Raw genomic sequence first — 17,269 nt, 5'->3', positions numbered from 1 at the left:
GCAGGCCAGCATAGCTAAAGGGACTGTGACAGGTTTTTGAGCCTTAACTCTTTCAGATTATGATTTAAAAGCTGTGTTGCCAAATGTTTTTCTTAGCTATGTTCACTGTGTGCGTGTTTTAAACATTGTTTTTCTTTTCACGGCCGAACTTACACTATGTAGTCGCCATTAGATATACCGTAATTTTACACGTGTAGCCAAAAAGCGACTTCTGACGAAACTCAGTCAAGGAATTTCAAGTTGTTTCCTCGGGACTTCGTGATTTCATGGAGCTTTTCATTTTCACTGATACATGTGCTTGTGGCCGGAGGTTAATTTTGCTGTTCTATTACGTCATTTCTGGTACGTCGATCCTGCTAGAGTTTAATTTTATTCCTTTCTTTGTTTCATTTCCGTTGAAATTTAATCTATATACCCCCAGGTTTCTGCTACCTAATCAATGCTCCTATTCAAAATTAATGAATGCGATTAACTTTAGCCACCTTCTAGAAATTTGCTTTTCCATGCTATCGCCTCTTATCAAGAAATTTCATTGTCCTCTCATCAACCACATACTAAGGTGTTTCCGAGCATCGTGCCTAACTCTGAAGATTTTTTGAGCATTAACTGTTATGTAGGTGTGTAACAAATGTTGAATTGGTAGTCCACGTATAATTAAAAGTTATTCACTAAAGTGGAGGTAAATAATTGTTTGAGCACATATCATAGAAAAACCATAGATATTAGCGTCTGTCAATATGGTCGAAAATTTAACTCTTGAAGCACGATTTTGTCTCTTTGACTACTTGGAGGTGACTAATACTTGCTAATCACTTCTAAACCAGCCAATCAGCGCGTGCGAATATGACTAATCACCTTTTTGGTATTTACTTACAGACTTCTTACATGCCGTATAATTTTGTTCCAGAAAGATCACTTGAAATCATAAAGAAGTTTGTTGCTCCCTTTCTCAGAAAAGTAAGAGCACATTCGATCATATTTATGACAATTTTTCAATGGAAATATCCCTTTGGAACCGTTACGTGATCTCCAACAGGGCACTGAAACAGCAAGGTCCATATCAGGAATTAGTAATTTTTTATCACCTGGGAGGGGGAGTTGGAGGATTTTGGAGGGGACCACATGGTTTTTCAGGGGGGAAGGGAGGGGGCGCAGTCGTTGCTAACAGAGCCTCTAGCAGGGCTAAAGAAAATTGACTGCCAATGAGGGGAATGGTTTGAATACTTCAGAGCCTTATGGTAGGATCAGGTAAATTTTACTGCGACATAACCGAAATCCAACGAATTTCAACATTCACCTCCTCCTCACCCCCGTTGATTAATAATGACCCGTCCCTAAGGGCCAAGCTGGATAATGGTGTCATCGATCAGCTATAACTGTTTTCTGACTCAGTCGTTCCATTTTTACAGGGGTAATCAGTATGGACACGAGAATGTGAACTGCTACAGAATGAGGTTTTTTTTTCTGCTTGTAGGGCCAATATAGTTCTTTTAAAAAATACTCTTGTGTTCAAATACGTGAAATAATACTCACTGCCGCAAGTTGTGACCCACGAACCAAGTTGTGAACATATCCTTGACAATGTATTCGTCAAAAGACTGGCCTAACACAAATGCTCCCAGCTCTTCTCTTCGACCTCTGGATACGAATTTTTCGTCTCTTAAGCAATCTGTATTGGAAAAGCAGGAAGCTGGACTTGTTGCGGCAAAAGCCACATTCTGGCCCACCATCTTGGAAAAACACTTTCACCACACCTGCGTATCGTAGCTTACTTGCGTTTGCGTTTGACGGGTGAACGTACTTACTTGCGTTTGCGTTTGCGTTTGCGTTTGACGGGTGAACGTAGTTTGCATTTATGTCGCACGTGTCAACCTGGCTTAGGTGCTATTTATTAAGTATGCTTTTTTTTCTCTCTCTATCTTAAAATTTTGTTACGTAACTTTTTGTTTTTGTCTTAACTGCTCTTGAAATCTTTGAGCGTCGATCGGAGTCGTGTCGCTGCCAAGGCAGGGTATTAAATAAAGCGATCCGGTTAAATTCACTAGCTGGAGGTTTTCCTATACATGGAATACATACATTGTATTAGACGTTTTGTTGTGTAGTATCGCTTACTATTTTCACGAGTTATGTCGTATTTTGACGAGCCCGTAGGACGAGTTAAAATACAAACAACGAGTAAAAATAGTCAGTGATACTAGGAAACAAAACGTCTAATAAGAGATTTATTATCCGACGCACCAAATTGTTATTTCAGTGCGGTCGAATTTCGCGGATATTTCTGGAGTACAAATATCGTGTGATATTAAAGCGTTAACCCCTAGAGGTTAACGCTTAAAAAGTTATTATTATTTTCTGCGGACTCACTTGGTATCACCTCGTGGGTCCACAACATGTGATGAAGAGTATTGTTGTCGATAAGGGTATAGACCAAGCTAAACCACCGTCGTTTTGTTAAATGTATTGAACAAAATTGAGCACAAGGAAAAGGTTTGGGTGAAGGACTGGAATAGAATTAGGAATGACAATTATAATAATAATAATAATAACAATAATAATAATAATAATAATAACGGTTTATTCACAGTATATCCACATAAAAGGTTTATTCAAAGTATATCCACATAAAAGTCAGTGGCAATAATTTAGAATGACGTTTCGATGACTCGTTCGTATAAAGAATTCATAGGAATATGACTTTCAGAACTTGAAAACGATGACTGGGTCATCCAAAGGTCATTCTAAATCATTATCGCTGGCATTTATTTTAAACATTTTAATAAACTCCATATATAATTTGGATATATCAACTAAGTTGAAATGTTAAATTGGCCACCGTAATTCATTCGTGTTTTTCTCGTTGCCATGTTCCCACCAATCACGTAGCTCCATTTTCTGCCTTTAAAAGCACACATAACCAACAATTCCTCTATTCGCTCCGACGATGGGCTAACGCTCGAAACGTCAGCTTTTGTAATCATTACGGTGGCCAATTTACCATTTCAACTTTGTTGATATATCCAAATTATTTCGTGAACCCCACTGACGCAGCCCAAAACAGTTTATTTTAGAAACTATCAGCCTTTATTCACTAATATTCTCCATACTGCTGTCTAGACACTTCCTTTGGTAGTGACGAGGCGAAGTTGTTGAACAATCAAAAGCTTTTTAGTTTGTGATCATTTTCTTTATCGTCGTAACCTTGATGTTCGACTGAGAAGTGATATTGTTAAGGGTCATAAGAGACTAGTTGGTCTAAGGGGTTAAGAGCATAAAAAATGACCACTCTGTTAAAAAAAAAATGGAATCGTGAAATGAATTTCGTACGTCGTCTGGCTTGCAAACGAGGTCGCTGTAGCGCAGGATAAGAACATCCAACAACGAAATATGAAAGTCTAGATGTTAATTTTTCGTGGAGTTGTTTTTCTTCATCGAAATAGCATCTTTCTTTGTGCGAAATTTATAACAGGATACGGCTAAACTAACGAGTCTGGTTCAAATTAAGAAAAGCTGCCGGTGCACCTTAAAATGATATTACAAATGACGACGGAAATGAGGTGAACGCTTCGTTTTCCAGACAATGTATCCCAATTAACTTTTGGCTTTTATTAGAATGGTCAGTGAAAACAATTTTAATTTGATTTTAAGAAATGTGTCGCCATAAAGCTCGTTTAACCCACCCTTACTAATTCAAGTTCCGTGGATTTGAGATCATTCTCAAAGAATAGTAGTGGACTCCTACGCAAATACTTAGCTAATCGGTAGGTGCGGCTCACTTGAGCCTTTGGAAGCTGGCATAAATTGAAGACCCGTAGCGATATTGTTCACAACATTTCATGTGGGACTGAAAGCAAAGCGTGCTGTTCATCATGTCTCCTATAAAGCAAGGAAAATCGACCAGGCAGATAAATTGATTATTGACCAGATATAAACCAAACTGAAATGAGCATGGAAACTCTGACATTTACTTCCCATGATACGGAAGGAATCATACAAATTTTCATGATTGTCTTAGTTATAGTCGGTTCCCTTGTAGGAAACAGTATCATTTGTCTGTTACTTGTCCGGTTCAAGACCTTGCGAACAGTCCCTAACATTCTGATTGCAAACATGGCTGTGGTTGACATCCTCAACGCTTTGACGAACATGCCTCTGTTTATAATGTGGTACATCAGCGGAGTGTCTTACCTCAAAGGTAGGCCTACCTCTTTTTTCATCATTACCTGGTATGTGCTGTTTGTTTATCTAAGCATATTCAATCTCATCGCACTGACAATGGACCGATTTGGAGCCATCGTTTACGGCATCCGTTATCACTCCTGGAAAACGGTCAGCAAGGCAAAAATAGCAGTGTTGTTTATATGGCTTCTAGCCGCTGCATATACATATGGCTTGTTTGTACCAGTAGGGCTCAAAATCGATCTCGGTGGCGCTGCAGTTTGGGAGTACAGGAAGCAGTACTTAAAGAGCTTTGCAAGGTCCTTTATCATTACCGGTCACTTTGTGCCCTTCGCGATCATACTAATCTTGGGAGTCTTAATCTGGCGCGCAGTGCGCCGACATAAACGTCGTTTGTATCCGTTTTTTCCTATGGCAAGGCAAGTGAAAAGTGACGTGAAGACTGCTAAGACAATCGGTTTGACTGTTGCGGCGTTCATTTGTATGGTCGTTGCACCCATGTTCTTACACATCTTTTCCAAAATACACGGCACATGGCCTCACTTCTTTGCATTTTTTCTCAGTCACCTCAATAACATGGTGAACCCAATAATCTATGGACTACATACTCAAAGGTGAGAGCTTCAGCTCGCTTTGTTTTCGGTTTTTGTTTTTCTTTTTGGTAAGACTCGTTCGTGATAAATCAAGCACAATTGAAAGAATAAGAATTAAGCCTTTCTTGATATAGGCTACATTGTTCATACGTTTATCATTGAAATATAATAATTTATCCATAATAAATAAGCTCATAACAAATCATCTTCATTTCTTTTATCTTAAATGTAAGCTTTGACCAGGAGAGGGTGAAGATATCCCTTTTCATTTCTAATTCAATTTTCACATTTTTTTGCGACGCAATTCCACAATTTTGTTTTAAACTTGATGGTTAAAATCGTGGGGGTGAAGTCAGTGTACGGAAGGACAAAAAGTTATTATTATCGATCGGGTTCCCAATATCAAACTAACAGCATTTACTACTTTCTGTTCAATATTTTCACTTATGGTTGTTAGGATGTATCGAAGCATTCCCTGATATGATGATAATATTCATAATTACATATATAGTTCAAAGTGGTAGGTAAGGAAAAGTTTGGTTCTACAGTCAAATTAACATTTCGTGACAATTATGATTTTGCCTCACCTAGTTTTTGACAATTTACCAATGAAAGAAACCAATTCTAGCTATAGGTATTAAGCTTTTAGATATTTCTTAGCCGGCTTTCAATTAACCCTTTAAAACCCACAAGGGATTAACACGTATCTTCTCCTTGCAAACATTTACAGGTAGAAATTATTTTGTTGATCTAATACCAAATTTGCGCAACTTATTTCATCCCAATATGATTTATTACATTATTCAACATGCAAATTTCATGTTTAGCGAATGTCTTGACGTCAAACAGCTCGCGAATTAGGTCATGATCTGTTTTCTTTGCCCTGGTGTTTAGCATTTCGAGAAATAACGTGCAGTTCTCTACATAAATGAGGTATACTTGATTATATATGTGTTACATATTGCGATTAAGTTTTCCGCAAAACCAGGGTTTTTGTTTTGCTTGCCTTCCTTCGCAAATTAGTTACAACCAATCAGCTTACCTACTCTTCTCTGCTTTTCATTGCAACAGGTTTCGCAGAGCGTTTTTGTTATTCTTAAGAGAACCTTTTGGCAAGTCACAGCCAGATCAGATGTCGGCCTCAAGAACGAATTTGCAATACAAGAACGAAGAACTTAACGCCGTTCAGAACGCCGTTTGTTAAATTGGAGTGGGCTGTTGTAGAGACCAAAAACAGTTGAAGATCAAGAACATGAAATTTAGCATGGAAAGACAAAGTCAAACTTGTTCAGAAAATATACAGAAGAAAGTGCAAGTGGAATTGGAAGTACTTGTAGTGCGGGTTGTGTTCTGACATCTGTTTTTACGATCTCAATTGACTGGAAACAAATATTTGTTATGGCACAAAATACGAACAAGCTCAAAATAAGCAAAAAAAAAAAGCGATAGTGAATTAGATTTTCTGAGGAAAGTGTCAACAAAATGAAGCAAGCCTACAAATTTGTCGGATGGTCGGTTTTCGTAACAGAGACATTTTGTTTTCTTAAGGAAAGGGAAAGAAAGCTGTCAAGGCTAGTTTGCTTGAAAATCGACAGCCCTGTGCAAATTTTCATGACCTGTCTTAATTAATAAAAACAACACCAAAGGTACATTCTCTCAAATCAAACATTAATTGCATTGTACGTTGTACTGAAATTTGTGCTCAACCGGGTACGTCGCACTTTTCTACAAATGCTAATTAACGCGGTTTTTTAACAGTATTACGACACGAAAAATACTTAGTTTTGATTTTCATAAAAATGCTGCACAAAATTAAAATATCCGGCGCACTTGTTTGTACCATGAGTTAAGAATAAAGCCTTTTTAAAGCAAAATTAAAATAGTGTGAAAAAGACGAAATTTTTGTATGTATCAATGAGTATTCTTTCGTTATTCCTACATGGCCCAAGATTTCCTAGATCGATCTTTTGTCCTCTGCTGCACAACTAAAATACCAAATAATGAAACATTTTTCAGTGGTAACGAACGTGAGACAAAATAAGTATGTAAGTCCAGCCCACCAGGATTCCAACATAAGACTGCGCTTCCAGGAGATTATCTTCCATTACACTGCAGAGAACTGATCGAAGATGAGAACACATAACGATAAGGCACATACGCGAGGAAAAGACAAACTGGCGAGCGGTAGGGTCAGCAATGTCGCAGTTGTCATGTGTGGGAACCGACTAAGAAAAATGAAAACAAAAAATCCACCATACTCAAATAATCATCTCTCTAACCAAATAGTTGTAAGAAAATGTTATGAAGTACTTAGTTTAGTTAGTCAGTTCAGTATGATTTAGCCATTCGTCTATATTTAGGGTGTAGTTACTATATGAATTCTAAATCCGAAGTTATTTTAGCCGGGTTTAAGTTCTCGTGACGATTTTTCCGAATTGTGACTGTTGTCCGTCTTCGACTGAAGTGGATGTGCCTAGTTAATTAGTCCGCTGAACTCGCTTTGGACCCACATGAAAGTTCCTTGTTTTCGCTTTTGCTGTTAGAGGCAGATTCAGTTGATCGGAGGCATTAAGTACATTATATTGTTCATTTGCCCCCGAAGGTCAGGAAGCTAGCATGCCCAGCCATGCTTATCAATACTTAAAATATGAGAGTGTACTTTAGAGCTTACTAAGTAGAAAGGAATTTAGACAGTGTGCAGAAATGGAGAGACAGAACTCCGTAGTTGAAGTAAGTGTTTAGCAGCACAAGTCAGTGAGGAGTTTTCAAGAGAATCAAAGTGCGAAAGCGCATGAGATTAACAAGAGTTACACATCATGAAGTAAAATCGGTTGCAAGGAGAATTGTGTATTGGAGAACTGATTAATGAAAGAAAGTAGAAAAATACAGAACGAGGGTCCTTAGTGCCTCTTGATTAGTGGGGTGCAGTCCGCAGCTAGTTCCCCCCAACATTTGATAGCGTAACACAAATTTGTTTTTGAATTGACGCGCGTTGACAATGAATAAGACCAGGCCCTTGTTGATGGAAGGCATTCACCAGATTATCTCTTTTCACTGTATTGGGCGTCAATCGGCCCCCAGTACAATCGTGGCCAGAGTATATCATTTTCTAGCACGCTTTTCCAGAGAAGTGTTTTGTCGAAGAGCTTCAGAAATAACCCGTTCAATATATCTGATGCATCTTGCTGTAGCTTTATTCAAATGAGATAGCTTGAAATCGTAGTGACGCAGAAAGTGCCTCACCCTTGCTCAGTTAGTTGCACCCTTAACAAAACAGCATACTCACCAATGGTATGCAGGATGATTTAGCATTAATATTGCTGGGGGAAGTTAAAAGTCAATATCTTCAGGGAGGTAAAAAGGTTTGTGATTCCAGATGCCATTAAAAAGTACCAAAACACTTACCTTTTATTCAACAGGTTCACTCAAAATATGTAAGTGTTTTGTCCTTTTTCCGGGTCCATTTCCTTCAACCAGGATGACGCACAATCAATCAAAATTAAATGTAGTCAGCATCGCGTACTTGACTATCAGATAATGGAGCTCATCATGTAGTTCAGTGTAACCCAGAATGAAAATCTCCTACGCATTTAGCTTGCAGACGTTAAGAAGTGGCAACTTCTTATTCTATTTGCACGAAAGATGAAAACACTATCCGCACTAAACTTTAAGGAAATTTCTCTAGTTGATGTAGACTGTAACAAACTGAACAATTCTTTCTGCTCTGATACAATGAATATATGAAGTTCATATATTTTAAACTGCGGTATTAAATACGTATGATGCACGATCCTTCGCAGTAGATAGTGCTATTTATACAATAGCGAAAATCAGACCTGAAAAAAATCAGGCCTGTACGGGATTCGAACCACTGACCTCTGCGATACTAGTGCAGCGCTCTACCAATTGAGCTAACAAGCCAACTGGGAGCAGGCCGTTAAGTTGATTCGTAATAAACCCGTGATGATAAATCAATCAAACATTAAATGTAGTCTTCATTAAACGGAAGCCCATACTTGTATGAGGGACAGTTACGTTTGATTGGTCAAAAGCGAGTTGCGATTTTGCGTTGTACATTTATTGGTGATTTAGCTTTTACAATTAAGTTTTTGCGGGTTTTAAATTTTCATCTGCTTTCAAGCGCTATTTTATTCACTGGCTGAAAATTACGAAGGTACTGTTGTAATACAACTACTGTCGGCGACAGATACAGATAAAAAATGTTAATTAGAGCTAAGAAGAGGCTCCGCTTTTTAATTCTGTGATACTTTAAAGTTTTGTTTTGCATATCCTTTTCCGGGAGCGCAAAAGCTATAAAACTGAATTTATCTCAAAGCGAACTGTGCCCTCTTCCTTTTTAGTCGCGCTCCAAATATTTTGTTGACCTGCATGTGCGTGCAGTCTCACGCGGAGAAAACCGCTTGTGGATTTTTCAAAGTCAACATCCGCTTGAATCGTCCCTCATACTTGTTCAGCTGAAAGAGCTGATTTTTTCAATATAACTCTCCGATATGGAACCATAATGATCCTTTTGAAAAAAACATTTTCCTAACTTCAGTAAAGTACGTGATCATAATGAACGTTTTTTAAATTAGCAGCCAATTAATAAACTAGTAAAATACTAATGATGATCAAAGAACAAACATCTAATCGATCTTGAAACGTCTTATCTTTTCACAGGCATAGAGGTGCACCCCATATTAAGTGTGACCTTTATGGTGTATAATGCTTTTATCATTATTTTTGGAATAGTCCTAACAAGCAAACACTTTGATTTAGAGTGATTTAGCAAAATACTTTAAGTGGCTCTTGGGTCGTGTGTTTTATTTAGAGGGAAAACTTCAAGATAACGGTCACCTAGATTAAATATGAGGCGAAGAGGTTAAGGAGAGGAACTCATGATTCATAATTCTTTTCTTTAATTTTTAAGCGAGGTTCTTCACGCATCGTGGGGTGGCTAGAATAGTCCAGTGGCAGGCGAATATGGAAGTGATAATTTAGATGAAAATCACGGATACTTGTATTCTAAAATAAGAATACTTCTGGTATCCTCCGCATGGCGAGGCAATATAACGAAAACTATGCGGTCAAAACAGTCAGCACTTTTGGCCGCTCTAGAAGCTCACTTGACGTCTTTCCTGACAGTTTATTTTTTAAATACTCGCCGCCTTTCTGAACAGTACTAAATACCCAGTCAATCAATATCTTTTTTCGTCGTCCACTTCATTGTTTCATTGTTGCTGAATGGCGCAGAGTGGTTTGGTAAGCCATTACACACCGTAAACTCTTGAAAATTGGTAAATACTAAGTTGGACTTAAATTTTAAAGAACTTTTCCCAAAATTAGTCAAGCAGGCAGGAACTTCATCACAAAATAATACTTGGTCATTTAGATAAAAAATATTCATGAATTCAAACAATGACGGTCACTTCGAATTACGTTTAGCATTTAGTTCTACTGGCTTTCGACATCCGGTAAAAACAACTTTACTTAAATAAGCCATAGGCCGTATGCCACTGGAAAGCAATTAATGGATACAGAAAATTCAATGACTAAATGTATATTGTTGTTTGTTTTGCTTTCCAAGCAACAATAGCAATGAGATATTAGACACTGATATAACAAGAAAAAAAGTATAACTGATAACCGCGATATTAGATTCTCACATGATAAGACAATTGTCTGTCGCTGGTGATGAATCGGCTTAGATTATCATATATGAATTGTAAACTTGCCACTTAAAAAGAATAGAATGATCTCGTGCATGCAGTCTCCGGGTATTCTGATTCGTCCAATGATGATTGTGTTAAACGAAAGATTAACGGCAAGGCGTAACTCTTACGCATTCAGTTTAAGCCGGAGCCTGTAGTTAATTAAAGGCTGTGGTTTTTACACTCGACCTACGAAGCCGTAGAAGACGTTTGTAAGATAAATCGTACATAAGTAGGTTCGTGCTTTAAAATTTAACTGGGAAGAACGCGAACCAAAAGGAAAATTGATTAACTTCTACCTAGCGCCAGCTCGAAATTGACAAAGGCTGAAGATCGTTAAGTGAGCCGACAAAAAGATGAACGAGACAATCGAAGTCACGTTTTGTCAATGTTCGAACTTAATATCGCGCACTTTAATGATTGCCACGGCTATGATTGGAAGCATTATTGGAAATGGCATAACTTGTATTTTATTTATTCGGTTCAAGACGCTACGCACAGTGCCAAACATTCTGATCGTCAATCTGGCCATCATAGACATCCTCAATGGACTCACCAACATGCCTCTCTTTATCATGTGGTACATTTGCAAGTTGCATTTCCTCAAGGGTCGTGCACTTTCGTGGTTCATAGTGACATGGTATGTGCTGTTCATGTACCTGACAGTGGTTAATCTCACTGTGCTTACGTTGGACCGATTTGGGGCCATTGTGCTCGGCTTTCGCTACCATTCATGGAAGACGTTAAACAAGGCAAAGATAGCAGTACTTTTTGTATGGTTTCTGGCGGCTGCTTACACTTATGGTATGTTTATACTGGGGCTTGACTTTGATATCGGAGATGTACCTGTGCTCGAGTACAGGATATACTACTTCAAAAACTTTGGAAGATATTTTATTATGCCTGGTTATCTGGTTCCCTTCTCGATCATGCTTATCTTAGGAGTCACGATTTGGCGCACCGTAAGTAACCATAGACGGAGGCTGTCGATATTCTATCCACATTTGAAGCAAGTTAGAAGCGACGTTAAGACGGCCAAGACAATTTTCTTGACTGTGATTGCCTTCCTCATTCTTGGCATTTTGCCAATGTCGCTACACAGCGTCGCAAAAAAACACGGAACTTGGCTTAATTTCCTTGCGTATTTTCTCATGGATTTGAACAGCATGGTAAACCCGATCATATACTCGCTAAGGACTCGGAGGTAAGTTCGCTTAATATTTTAGGTATCCGACCACAGTGGTTTTGTCTAGTGAATGAATTTCATTTTACAACGAGAAAGAGAAGAGATTTTGAATACAAATGTTCTTAATTGTTCTTTTGTAATGGAAATTCTTGCTTATACCTTTCAACTCCTACGTCCCTTATGTTTCATTCACACTCCGGATGTATTTCTAAACGAGAAATGATCTTATGTGACGTAACAAGTGATGTCACAATAAAAAAGTGGGCTGAGATTTCTATCGCGTGATTGTTGATGAGGGCGAAGTGCAAATTATTTGAAACGCATGAAAGTCAAGAGCGAATAGTATTATTGCTTTGGTCTAAAAATACCAATCGTACAAAACGTAACAAGATTAACATTACTTCTCAAGACAGATCCTTATTTTTATCCAATAGTGAGACCCATAAATCACGTACTTGCTTCTACAATCTATCACGGAATAGGTGGCGAGTAACGCAACCAATCGCTCTGCTGCATTTGTAGTAAAACACCTGTAAATTGGTACTTAGTACACTAAGATGTCTAAACCATATAAAGCAACCAATCATAATGCTGCATTCGTAACAAAACACTTGTAAATTAGTACATAGCACGCTGAGATGTCTAGAAGCTTTCATACAGCATTATCATAAATCAACTTGCATCTTCTGTCAAATGTATGAATATTTGTTCGGTTTCATAGTAGCTCTCCCCACGTGCTCAATCTTTTTCAATCTTCTCAAGGACTGTTCAATTTTGTATCACTTAACCAATGAGTACGTTCTTTTTAACGTCTAACAGGTTTCGCAAGGCTTTTTTGCTGTTGCTCAAGGATCCTTTTGGCACCTCACAACCATATATGACATCCGTATCAGTACGGCGGAGGGAAAATGGCTCGCAAGACACGAGAGCACAACAGTCAAGTTTAAGAGATGAAAGCTATAAAGACTTTTTGAACTATCGATGCTCCCGTTCGACGAATTTAGAAAAACAAAAACCAAATTGTGGAAATGTGGGCTCCAAAAGCGTTGATAATACCACACAGAGCCGGGTCTGAACTAAAGAAATTGCCTTTGCGATGAGTATTGTACAACCATTGAGTATGTCTTGATGTTTTAGCTTCACTTTTTAAGAGAAAACCCTTGCCTTAAATCGATATATGCGTAAGTGTTGCTAGCAACCAAGCAGTGAAGCAGGTGGTTTGCGAATGCTTTATTCAAGTGTTAACCTCTTTCTCAATCGGCTCCACTACATCTTAAAAGAACACAGAGCAAACTATGCAGCGATTAGAAAATTATAACAGCTTGGCTATCATTTGCGACGAGATCTGCAAGAAGGCTTCCAACATGTCTCTCCAAGAAGACGATTGGGAAACTTATAAGCTTTAATTGAGTATGTTTCACTTAAAACGATTTATTTCAATTCTCAGAAACCGAAATATATCGTCTCAACGTCTCAAAGAGAAGGGCATTCCCAGTAATGGAGGTAACACTCTTTCGGTCCATGCTGTGGCTTACCCTTTGTCCGATCCTTATCGTTTTTATGAGGCACACTTCGCTTTTCACGTCTGCTGTCCCGTCCAGAATTTGACTTTCTACAGGTGGATGGAAAAGTGCAGTGACACGAGTAGGATTTGTCGGCATTTTGATAAAAAAGATGAGCTATCCCTCCTATATCGGCTGCGCATGTCACTCCCACTAAAACATAACCCTTAAAGACAGAAAAAAAAAATTGAGATTAGGGGTAAATGATAAGTGAACTTACTTAACCCTATTATTAGTGCCTCGCGATTCCTTTAACTGGGAGCGAACTTACATTGACAGCAATATATGACATTTTTTGCATTATTATTGCTCATCAAAAATAGATCTATTTTCTTTAGTGCATCAAACTTGGCAAACCAAAACGAAAGATGTGTATCCCTGGCCGAATATTACATAACTTAAAAATACTTCTCCCAAGCTGCTTTCTTTCATTCTTGAAACTCGCCTCGTTAATTGCTTTTTGTGTGACTGCATACAAGTTTTTTTCGCCTGGTTGATTATGGAGAACTCCTTACTTAACCTACGTAGCTATAATTGGCCGTAATTATGAAAGACACCTCTACCAGCTTACCTGCGAAGGTCCCTGTAGTTTAACCTGTTTGGGGCCATTTTCAAAACGTAAAGCAGAACTTTTCACTTCGTGGGTGCAGCCCTCCAATGTGACACTATCGCCTTTGTCTCCTTTGGGTCCTAGTAAACCGGGAGCGCCTTTATCTCCTTTTGGTCCTATCTTTCCTTCTTCCCCTTGTGGTCCTTGTAGCCCTGTCTGTCCGGGTTCCCCTTTGTCACCCTTAAGCCCTTTCTCTCCAGGAGGCCCTTTTGGTCCCTGGGGCCCCGGAATGATCGTTTCATTGACAATCTGCAGGAAAAAACAACCTCACCTGTAAAACGGATTTTAAGCGTTTTACTTCTCTAAAAGAGGGAGTAAGGAGAGACAGTCCTCCTTGTTAGGCCTCACAGAAATGAGTCTTCATTGCTATAATAGTTTCAGTTATAATAATGGCTTATAAATCCAGCTATTCCTGCCAAATATCAAATTATGTTTTACATATACCTCTTTACCAAAACAGGGGCACATGATGTATTTGAATAATAGTTCCTAATACCTGCCTACTTCATAAGTGACATTGGAAATTTCCGTGTACATCCTATCTTAAACCAGTAAGGAACTACCTCTTTTAGTTTTTTTTTTTCAAGGGGATCTTGTGTGAGTCGTGGCGACGAATTTAAACAAATTGTCATCCAAAACCAAACCCTGTCATATCCAAACCAAGTTGTATGTTCTGTGAGATGTGGAGGACTAACCTGGATAATTGCCAGGAGCTCAGCTGTTTTTGCATCAATTTTGTCGTTCAAAATATTGAGTCTCGTCTCTGAGGTTTCATTAACTCTCTCAAGCTATAAAAATTCAAACGTAAGACATAATCTAAAACAAATAAATATGGTAATCTCTATTTCTTGGAGGAATGTGGAACGGAAGGGGTGGGGGAGTTAAGACGACTAACTAATATTGTCATGCATTTGAAAGGATACTGGGTTTCTCGATTCGAATCAGTGAAATTGATGTTTTTTCATGTGCAACCACAAACGCAGAAAGGAAACTTACCTTCTGTTCCAGATCACGAATTTGAGCTTTTATGAAGTTTAACTGTAAAGACAAAACTGCCTTTGTTAGTTTCGTTTGTTTTTGAGTAATTTATCTCACCGATGAAAGCAAGGCTACTCGCCTTACCTACCCGGTTGGTACTACACAATTATCACGAAATTAAGTTTTAGAAGAGAAGTTGGACATTATTTTCCTCCCAGTATACTTTAATGATTTTCTCCTTAAGTCGATCTGGCATAAAATAGTGAATAAGTCATTTTGATTAGCTGATAGGGTAATTTGGCATTACTCACCTCCACTATATCACATACTCCTGGAGGTCCTCTTTCACCCGGAGAACCTGGGTCCCCCTGGAAAGGTTATGAATAAGAATAAGCAATATTGACAATAAAGATGACAATGAAGATTAGTGTAAAAATACAATTATTAACCCGTATGAGACATGCTTTAAAAAGAAAATTGCACATCATAGCACAATGTAACGGAAACCAACTTAAGTGAATCGCATCCTACTCACCTTTTCTCCGTCTCTCCCATCCCTTCCATCCTTACCGTCTCTACCATTCTTCCCGTCCGTTCCATTCAATCCATTATTTCCTGGGGATCCAGGTGGACCCACAATGGTCAAGCCGTCCCTACCGTCCTTACCATCTCTTCCTGATATGCCGTCCTTGCAGTTGCATGGAAACGGAGGCAATGTTGGGGGTGGTTCAGAAACGCTATCGAGAGACTTATAGGAACAAACAAGAACACATCTCAAAACTGGTCGTTTTCTCTCAGGTTGTTGAAACATCCAAAAATTTTCATTTTATGATTAAACATTGCGTATTTTTGATACGTTAGACTGAGGAAGATCCGAGACTGACACTCTTTCTATCTAATATAAAAAAGAAAGTAAAGAAAATCTTAAAAATCCTGTAGAATCGTCACTTTTACATAAAAATTCGATACAAAATCATTGGCGATTTGGTATTTGTTTCTTCTGGTTGTTGCTATTCTCGAAAATTTAGGGAGGAAAAACAGAGAAGACCATGCCTGCTTAACGCGGCGTATGTACGAAGAAACTCCTGAATTTGGTATATTTCTGAATATTTTAAAAATATGCAAAGTAAATTTCTGTTTTCCGTTCCGAGCGAATCAATATTACTCCCACTTCGAACAAAACTCTTGGTAAAATAAAATTCCCTTACCTGGTTAGACTTTGAGGGTGTGAATAAAGAAGAGCTATAAAAAACTACCAGAAGAACCTTAAACGATGCATAAGGTGTAGACACCATCTTTAAACTATACTTATGTAGAAATAAAAGATGCAATTTTGTTTCTTTAAGAACTTGAAAAATGGTTATTATGGTGGAAGTTTTGATACCCGAGTCTTTTGATGTCACCTTGTGTTTACACAATTTTTTCCCAAAGGTGCCAAACTGAAACGATTTTTAATCAGACCTCAATTGAAGTCATGTAAGCAGCACTTATTCAACGGAAGATAACCTTAAATGGTGCATCTTATTTCGATCCATGTCGTGGACATCTTATGTTTATATTGTTAAAGTTATCTCAAGCAACATCTTGTCATCCGGTCATGAAAAACGGAACACATCAACTGTTTTATTACAGTAACTCAAATTTACGTCAGTTTGTATTATTTAATTTTTATGCTTATAATATGCGGGGTTTTCGTATCATCGAAGTCGAGAAATTGTGTATTAATTTTCTCCTGCACTTGAGGGAGGAAGAATACGTGACTATTCCAAAACCAAAAATTCTCACCAATTAGATTTGGTTGAAAATATTACCAAAGAAGAGACATATTGAAGTCTAGCCGGAGTGACACAATTAAAATGATAAATAATCCGTTCCATCTTCTCGTAGAATAAAACATCAAAAATTTATCTTAAAAAAAAAGGTTTGCATCGGATCCGTCGAAAATCATCCGAGGTTCTGCTTGAATTTGAGTCGAAATGGTGAATCCTACCTTGTATGTAATCAGACGAATTTCTGTTTTCTGGGCCCAAAAACATGGTGAGGCTGATTTCCTTAAAAATATCCATGATAGGATTTTTTCGAGGATGGCAGGGTGGTAGCAGGGGGTTTGCAAAGCTTTGTTAATCTCGACCAGTTGTACTGGTTCTTCCAGGCTCTATTATGGATCAGTAAACTCGTCAGGTTTTAACGTTTACGTTCGACAACTTCAAGTTCACTATTGTCGCCATGTATGATAGTGACAATTAAATCTGCTCTCGATAGCGAGGGCTTGACAACATTAATAGGTCGGGCAAGAAAAAAGATGTGGTTGCGTTCTTTTCATTAAACCTGTGGCCGATTCTTTGATCAGGCATCACTAAGGTGACATCTAATTTGTTGCGTTTTCCTCCTAGATAATTACGGTTTTGATTAGCCACATACACAGTGATCAAAATTTATTCTGTTTATCAGGA

General features: G+C 38.2%; 3 protein-coding genes across 5 annotated transcripts in view; 2 read left to right on the top strand and 1 right to left on the bottom strand.

Moving 5' to 3' along the window:
- The first annotated feature begins 3,592 nt into the window (after positions 1 to 3,592).
- On the top strand, positions 3,593 to 6,418 carry LOC111335597 (trace amine-associated receptor 13c-like). Its single transcript, XM_022941549.2, has 2 exons — positions 3,593 to 4,790; positions 5,841 to 6,418. Exons 1-2 carry the CDS (start codon positions 3,940 to 3,942, stop codon positions 5,971 to 5,973), a joined length of 984 nt encoding a protein of 327 aa, XP_022797284.2. The 5' UTR covers positions 3,593 to 3,939; the 3' UTR covers positions 5,974 to 6,418.
- A 3,502-nt stretch (positions 6,419 to 9,920) lies between these two features.
- On the top strand, positions 9,921 to 13,640 carry LOC111335586 (trace amine-associated receptor 13c-like). 3 transcript variants are annotated; one of them, XM_088730889.1, is made up of 3 exons: positions 9,921 to 10,031; positions 10,969 to 11,684; positions 12,486 to 13,640. In XM_088730889.1, the coding sequence occupies exons 1-3, from the start codon at positions 10,014 to 10,016 to the stop codon at positions 12,739 to 12,741; spliced, it is 990 nt and encodes a 329-aa protein (XP_088587015.1). In that variant the 5' UTR covers positions 9,921 to 10,013; the 3' UTR covers positions 12,742 to 13,640. The 3 variants fall into 3 exon arrangements, with proteins under 3 accessions (XP_088587015.1, XP_088587016.1, XP_022797266.1); XM_088730890.1 differs by having other exon boundaries at positions 9,926 to 10,066; XM_022941531.2 differs by lacking the exon at positions 9,921 to 10,031 and having other exon boundaries at positions 10,155 to 11,684.
- Positions 12,882 to 17,269, bottom strand: part of LOC111335587 (uncharacterized) — a 4,956-nt gene continuing 568 nt past the window's right edge. Inside the window, exons 1-7 of the mRNA XM_022941532.2 lie at positions 16,025 to 17,269; positions 15,352 to 15,564; positions 15,128 to 15,184; positions 14,835 to 14,876; positions 14,534 to 14,626; positions 13,800 to 14,087; positions 12,882 to 13,394 (exon numbers count right to left, since the gene is read on the bottom strand). The exon at positions 16,025 to 17,269 is cut by the window's right edge and continues 568 nt beyond it. Of these exons, the coding sequence (XP_022797267.2) occupies positions 13,140 to 13,394; positions 13,800 to 14,087; positions 14,534 to 14,626; positions 14,835 to 14,876; positions 15,128 to 15,184; positions 15,352 to 15,564; positions 16,025 to 16,111 (1,035 nt within the window). The 5' untranslated portion in view covers positions 16,112 to 17,269 and the 3' untranslated portion in view covers positions 12,882 to 13,139. The remainder of the gene's footprint in view (positions 13,395 to 13,799; positions 14,088 to 14,533; positions 14,627 to 14,834; positions 14,877 to 15,127; positions 15,185 to 15,351; positions 15,565 to 16,024) is intronic.

This window comes from Stylophora pistillata, chromosome 8 (genome assembly GCF_964205215.1).
Source record: "Stylophora pistillata chromosome 8, jaStyPist1.2, whole genome shotgun sequence".
Lineage (NCBI taxonomy): Eukaryota > Metazoa > Cnidaria > Anthozoa > Scleractinia > Pocilloporidae > Stylophora > Stylophora pistillata.
Note: the sequence above shows the minus strand (reverse complement) of the source record. Positions and strands in the feature narration are given on the sequence as shown.

Bases quoted from the DNA above. Each gene is read 5' to 3' on its own strand.
- LOC111335586 (XM_022941531.2), top strand. From the start codon at position 10,837: ATGAACGAGACAATCGAAGTCACGTTTTGTCAATGTTCGAACTTAATA. The intron at 11,685-12,485 runs GTAAGTTCGCTT...AACGTCTAACAG, and splicing joins TACTCGCTAAGGACTCGGAG to GTTTCGCAAGGCTTTTTTGC.
- LOC111335597 (XM_022941549.2), top strand. From the start codon at position 3,940: ATGAGCATGGAAACTCTGACATTTACTTCCCATGATACGGAAGGAATC. The intron at 4,791-5,840 runs GTGAGAGCTTCA...TCATTGCAACAG, and splicing joins TATGGACTACATACTCAAAG to GTTTCGCAGAGCGTTTTTGT.